Source organism: Strongylocentrotus purpuratus, unplaced genomic scaffold (genome assembly GCF_000002235.5).
Source record: "Strongylocentrotus purpuratus isolate Spur 01 unplaced genomic scaffold, Spur_5.0 spur5_scaffold_14, whole genome shotgun sequence".
Classification (NCBI taxonomy): Eukaryota; Metazoa; Echinodermata; class Echinoidea; order Camarodonta; family Strongylocentrotidae; genus Strongylocentrotus; species Strongylocentrotus purpuratus.
The window spans coordinates 23,447,280-23,454,309 of record NW_022145599.1 but is presented as its reverse complement, the minus strand read 5'-3'; the positions used below and the strand labels follow the sequence as shown (position 1 = coordinate 23,454,309).

The 7,030-nt window shown below is 39.7% G+C and overlaps 1 protein-coding gene across 1 annotated transcript; it reads right to left on the bottom strand.

The window, feature by feature from the left end:
• On the bottom strand, positions 1–2,253 carry LOC115923553 (uncharacterized protein K02A2.6-like). Its single transcript, XM_030984507.1, has 2 exons — positions 2,143–2,253; positions 1–997 (listed from the first exon to the last, which is right to left on the bottom strand). Exon 2 carries the CDS (start codon positions 902–904, stop codon positions 206–208), a length of 699 nt encoding a protein of 232 aa, XP_030840367.1. The 5' UTR covers positions 905–997; positions 2,143–2,253; the 3' UTR covers positions 1–205.
• Between the last annotated feature and the right edge of the window lie 4,777 nt (positions 2,254–7,030).

Below are 7,030 nucleotides of genomic sequence, written 5' to 3'. Positions count from 1 at the left end.
TATAGATCATTACATAAGTCTGTCACCTCAGCTGGAATCCAAGTGTGGGATTCTTTGTCCAGGAAGCGGACTTTCTGTCCTACTCTGAGTGCGGAGCTCTAATTGCTTGCTTCCAACCGCATCGTAGTCCGTCTTCATGCGTCCCCTGCGCTGCTCCAAACGTTCCTGGTTCTTTTGTCCTTGATATGTTGTATTCGAATCAAGGTTAGCAGGAAGTAGTGTTCGGACTTGGCGGCCGAACATTTCGGCTGGGGATGGAAGATGGGCATCCACTGGAGTACATCGTAGGTTTAGTAGAGCTGCTGCTGTACTCCAGTTGCCTGTGTTTTCCGTATGATCTCTTAGTCACTGTTCGGAGCGTACGCTCTATTTGTCCGTTTGATTGGGGGTACCTTGGTGAGGAGGTCTGATGCGTAATTCCCCAGTCCTTGCACATTTGCTGAAAAGCGGCACCGATGAATTGTGGGCCATTGTCTGACATAATCTCTGTAGGAGATCCCAGAAGGCCAAATATGCCAGTTACAGCATTCGCCACACTTGCACTCGTTGTGGAAGTCAACCGATGTACGACTGGGAATTTCGAGTGATAATCAACTATAAGAAGATACTGAACCATATTCAACTCAAACAGGTCCATGCCTACTTTGGTCCAAGGTGTGATAGGGATTTCATGATGAAGGAGTGGTTCCCTTCTCTGCTCGGGCATCCTTTCCTGGCATTGGTTGCACAGTCTGACACTTTCGTCAATCTGGCGATTTATGTTTGGCCAGTAAACCGACTGGCGCGCTAGGAGTCTCATCTTCTCGATGCCCGGATGGCCTTTGTGCAGTTGCTGAAGGATATCTTGTCTCATAGATTGGGGAATGATCACCTGCCTGCCTTTGAAGGGGACACCTCCAGACATGCCTAGTTCATCACGAAATGGCCAGAATGGGCGCAAATCGTTTGGAAGTTCCTGAATAGTTGCAGGCCAACCAGCATGAGTGAATTCTTTCACTTTGTCACTACATCAGGATGTAGTGAAGAAATGTGCATTTCTTATATAGTTTGAAGAGTCTTATTATGAGACTACCAGCGTCTTAATATGCCTACCAGCATATCTTGGAGGCTATTGTTTACTTTAAGATTATACGAGTCACAGAGACAGGAAGTTCTTTGTTCTTCTCAACCTATGTTCTGGGAGAAGCAAACTCCAGTCATTCTGAATGTCGAAGTGATGCAGTAAGGTCCGAATTACATAACATTGCAGCAGAAAGTTTTTAGTTATTTTGTGGAACAAACTACAGGCCCAATTCGGTAAGAATACGATATCTATTTCTATATATGTTATTTGATATATACTAGAATGCTAGGATGTATCTTAATATAATCTCAGTTGAGTTTGGTAGAATTTTATAGGAGTTTCGGAAAGATGATGTTAGATGTTGTACCTAGCTTTTAGGAGTAGACAAAGAGATGAGTGTGTATTATGTATAGTGTAGAAAGCCGAGTTCTTTGTCTTCGTCAGCAGAAGTTACAGTACATTTAAGTGTTTCAAAGTAGCAAAGATTCTGCTACTATGTAGATGATAACTTGTTTATTATATATATAGTTCATGTCGAATTTAGAGCAAAACTAAGTGTTTAGGAAAGAAACAATTTCTTTGTTAGTTATTTAGCATAGGAACTTAAGTGACGAACCGCGTCTGAATGCGGCCCTGTTCACACTCATGTACGTTTGCTTGTGTGTACTGTTTAATAGTTTACTTCATAGTTTCAATGCAGGGTGTGTTCACATAGATATTTAATCCAGTTTAACTTTAATCTTGTGTCATATATTAATGTGTAGTAATCAGTATCTTTAATTTAGCTATAGGGTTTTCATATGCTAACATGCTGAAACATTTATTCATTATTTGTTTGTTTGTTTATTATCATTACAGATTGTTATCTGAAGGTTTACCGGAGATAGTAATTAACCTGAAGGTTTTACCGAAGATATGAAAGTGAAGTTACGAGTTGCTGAATAAAACAGAAGTTGGTTGGACTTTAGCAACTTGTTTCCAGTGTTAATTTTCATCGGTGTGCCTTGTGAATAACAACAGTTGGATTTATTGTTAGACGAAACTCCTTCATATAAAGATTTATGAAGGCAGCCACACACTTGCTGTAGAATAGGATCCCTGTTAGTCTCCTTCTGTAGTGCTTCTTGCTTGAGGCTCCCGAAATGGAGCAGATCGATACCCAATGGGTCCTCAACCTCATCCAGTAGTTTCTACGTGGACATCCAGCGGAATGTCTTCTGCCTTCGTCGGATTTGGCAGTCTACTGAGCGTGTCAGGAATAATCATCTCTGTTCCTGGTCTGTGTTCAATTGTGAAGTTGTATCATTGAATCTTCACTAAGCGCCTTTGTAGCCTGAGCGGGGCACTTGTGAGTGGCTTGCTGCATATCGTCACAAGCGGTTTGTGGTCAGTTAGTAATTGAAGTCTCTCCCAAAGAGGTAAGTGTGAAATCGGGTAATCCCGAAGACAAGTGCCAGTGTCTCCCTCTCAATATTTGAGTACTGGGCTTGGCAGGGAGAGAGACTTTTCGAGGCATATGGCACAGGCCTTCCATGGTGTGAGAGGCATATGCTCCCAATCCTTTGGATGACGCGTCTACTTCAAGGGTGACAGCTAGGTAGCCCTGGATCGTAGTACTAAATTCAGCAAGCTAGCTGTCTTGCTGGATAGCTTTCTTCAGCTGGCAGTATGCCTCCTGGTGATCCTCTTGCCACATGATGAATGGGACATCTTTCTTCATGAGATCACGCAAAATAGCAACTTGGTCTGCATAGTTCGGGATGTAGGGTGACAGGAAGTTCATCATGCCTAGAAACCTCTGAAGGTCCTCCTTATCCTGTGGGGGTAGGCATGTTTGTGTGGATATCTTCCACCTTGCAGGGATCGGGACTGATTCCTTCATCTGAGTAAATCGTCCCGAAGAATTTGATCGAGCTCGCTTTCACTACACATTTGCTGCCACCAAAAAAAAGAAGGAAAGCAGTAAAGGAGTAAAGATGGTTTATATTTTCAACACAATGAACATAACAATAATGAAAACCTGATTTAAATCACATTCAAAGAAAAGGAAATTTAACAGGAATTCATGCAATCTCCTAAACGATATTATACGCGCATATATCGTAGAAATATTGTGAGAGGATGGGAAAGCGTGTGTAACTTTTGTTATAGGGGTGAGAAGACATGAGTCCCTGAACGCTGGCGCAATGATTGGGGGGGGGGGGTATTTCTTATTCGATACCAGTGATTTACGAATGTTGCTGAAATGACATCATTTTCCGGTATTTTTTCTCAATTTTTGTGTAAGTCATACCTTTTTTTATGTTTGTTGGAAAATTAGAAATTCCCAAATTTACAGTCGGGCGAAAAATATACTTATTTAGAAGCTTTCATATCGGGGCCTGCAGAAACAATTGAGCTCGAGCCCCCCTCCCCCCCCCCCCCCCCCCGGTTACAGAGAAAAAGAAAGAAAGAGAAAGAGAAAAAATAAATGACCTGCCATTGTCACAAATGAGGTATCAAAATATGCTCATCTGACCGTAATTACATGCCTAAAGCCCCAGAGCTTACGGGGGCTCCGCCCCGGTCCCCACCAAGGACCCTAAAGCGGGCCCCTGGATGCCTATCTGACCATAATTAAATATCTAATACCCCTGAATTTCCGGGGGCTCTGCCCCCTGAACCGGGCCCTAAGTCGGGCCCCTGGATGCTCACCTGACCGTAATTATTGAATTCCTAAAACCCCTGAGCTTCCGGGGGCTCTGCCCCCTGGACTACATCAATGGCCTAAAGAGGGCCCCTGGATGCTCATCTAACCGTAATTAAATACCATAAAACCCCGAGCTTCCGATGGCTCACCCCCTTGACTCCCTACCGGGGCTTCCAAACGTTTTTGCTCATTACGCTACTGCCCCTGGAACGTTTCCCCCCCCCCTCTGATATGATATCATTTTATATCTACATGTTCAACAAATGACCTATATCATATGCCCATGATTATTGCTACCGCAGATTGTAATGTAGCTTCACATAATAGAACAAGTTGTTGTTAGTTCCCCAGTCATTTTGACCAGCAGAAAAAAATATTTTTTCACTATTTTTCATATATTTTTTCGCTATTTCTTGATTTCTTGATCATGTAGTTTTTGGCTATTTTCTTAAATAATAGTAAAAAAAAAACTACACTATATTTTGTTATATATTTTTTCCATTTTCCCCAACGAGGTGGCTATTTTTTGACTATTTTCTAGCTATTTCTATTTTTTCACTATTTTCTCCAATTGTGTCTCTTTTTTATGCACTATTTTTAAACTACTTTTTCTTCTTTTAGATGTTTTGACTACTTTATTTCCTGCTATTTTTTTGCACTTATCATAACATGTTAACCTATTTTTGTACTATTTTTTTGTCTTTTAAAAGTTAATCACTATTTTACTGCTATTTTTTACACTTACATAACATATGTTTACTTATTTTATACTATTATTTTGTCTTTAAAAGTTAATGACTATTTTCCTGCTATTTTTTGCACTTAACATGTTAACGTATTTTTTCGTTTTCAAAATTTAATCACTATTCAGTTTCCTGCTATTTTTTTGGCACTTAAAGCAGAACAAATGTTGACATATTGCTCCGTTTAGTCTCATTTCACAACGCCCCCTATCGTCAGAGCATGGTCCGAGTCAGCAGCCTAACATGTTAGCCTATGGACGTTTTTTTAAAAAATCGTTAAAAATTCATTTTTTGTTTAAACGAAAAGCACATCCACCCCGACGTACGTTATCACTAGCCAGTGGCGTACCTGGGGTACTCCGTCAGGGGGGAGGGGGAGGGGGGCAAGCGATCGAAACAAAACAAAAAAAGGGATGCTAATTTTCACTTCTGGCGAGTGAGCGGGAAAAAATATATATACACTGTCGCTCATAAAGTTGGAATATTTTGGTTTACCCAAATTTATGGAATTATTAAAAAAAAAAATTAAAAATAATAGATCTAGATAATAGTATACATTCTCAGATTTTATTGAATAATAATTTGTCAATGTGTGGTTAACGTGACTGCTAAAGTATGTGTATGCTAATATGCTTATCAACTAGGGGACCTACGCTCTTAAGTCATAAATGACAGTAATGAGGATTAATGCCCCACAAAAGGGCACTAATATAGCACATCGACACGGTTTTGATCCTTGGGCCTCACAGTTACAAGGCCATTGTTTTGTCACTGAACCATGACTGTACACAGCGGGGGCTAGGGTAGGGGGGCAGTTTCCATAAATTGAAGAAAAAAACAGAAAATGCAATAAATTTTCAATAATTTAATGCATTTTACCCCGGTCCCCAACATAAAAAATCCTCTGTAGAGTAATGCATTATGGCTCAAGGCATGGGCACACAGAGGATTTGTTTATGTTGGGAACCGGGGTAAAATGCAATGAATTATTGAAAATTTATTGAATTTTCTGTGTTTTTTTAATTCATGGAAACTGCCGCCCTACACTAGCCCCCGCTGCGTACAGTCATGGTTCAGTGACAAAGCAAAGGCCTCGTAACTGTGAGGCCCCAGGATCAAAACCGTGTCGATTTGCTATATTAGTGCCTTTTTGTGGGGCATTAATCCTCATTACTGTCATTTATGACTAAAGGGCGTAGGTCCCCTATTTGATAAGCATAGTAGCATACACATGCTTTAGCAGTCACGCAAAACACACATTGTTAAATTATTATTCAATAAAATCTGAGAATGTGTACTATTATCTAGATCTATTATTTTTAAATAATTTTTAAAATAATTCCATGAATTGGGATAAAAAAAAAATATTCCACCTTTATGAGCAACAGTGTATTTAAGTAACGTTTGGTATATAAACCGGTATTGTTGCAAGTCTGGGGTGGGCACATCATTTGTTGGCCACATTAATTTCATTTTTGCAAGCGAGCGTAGCGAGCAAGAAAAAAAAATCCCTTTTTGTTTAATAATTGTCACTTAAACTTGGTCCAATTGTCCCATGCCGGGTGCGGGAACAATATTGTGTTTAGGGTGATTTTATATCCATTTTAGCTAGCGAGCGAAAATACACTTTTCTCTTAATGAATTGCTACATGTATATAAAACTTGTTTCATTGTTGCAATTCGGGGCGGGCACAATCGTGTTTAAGGCAATTTCAATCCCATTTTGGCGGGCACGCAACCCCCCCTACATTTCTTTTTTTAATGATCACTTCTCTACGGTGAGAACATGGTACATAAACTTGATTTCATTGATCCATGTCAGGGACGTGATTATTCAAAGCGATGTTATTTCTATTTTGGCGAGCGAGCGTAGCGAGCGAGAACATTTTTTGTAATGATAATTGGTTCATAAATTTCAGGTTTTTTTGTTACAGGTCAGGGCTTACACAATCATGTCTAAGGTGATGTTAATTCCGTTTTGGCGAGCGAGCACACCAAAACCTCTTTGAATAATGTTTGGTACATAATTATTAACTAGTTGTTGCAGGTTAGGGCAGGCACGTTGGCGATGTAAATTTCATTTTGGCGAGCGAGCGTAGCGATCAAGAAAAAAAAACTTTAAAAAAAAAAATTAAAAAAAAATTATAAAAAATAATTACCAATTAAACTTGGTTCAATTTTCCTCAATGAATTGGAACATAAACTTTGTTTCGTTGTTGCAGGTCGGGGGTGGGTACAATCGTGTTCAAGCCAATGTCAATCCCATTTTGGTGGGCAGGCAAAACAAAATTAATGATGATTGGTGCATAATTTTCAGGTTTTTTGTTGCAGGTCGGGGCTTACACAATTATGTTTTAGGTGATTTTTATTCCATATTGGCGAGGGAGCGTATAGCTAGTGAGCAAACCAAATTTTCTTTGATTAACGTCTGGTACATAATTATCAACAGGTAATTTGTTGTAGGTTAATTGTAAAGACAGCGTAGCAAGAGAGGGTAAAACAAAAAAACAAATCAACTCATAATTATATCAATCA

Bases quoted from the DNA above. Each gene is read 5' to 3' on its own strand.
- LOC115923553 (XM_030984507.1), bottom strand. From the start codon at position 904: ATGTCTGGAGGTGTCCCCTTCAAAGGCAGGCAGGTGATCATTCCCCAA.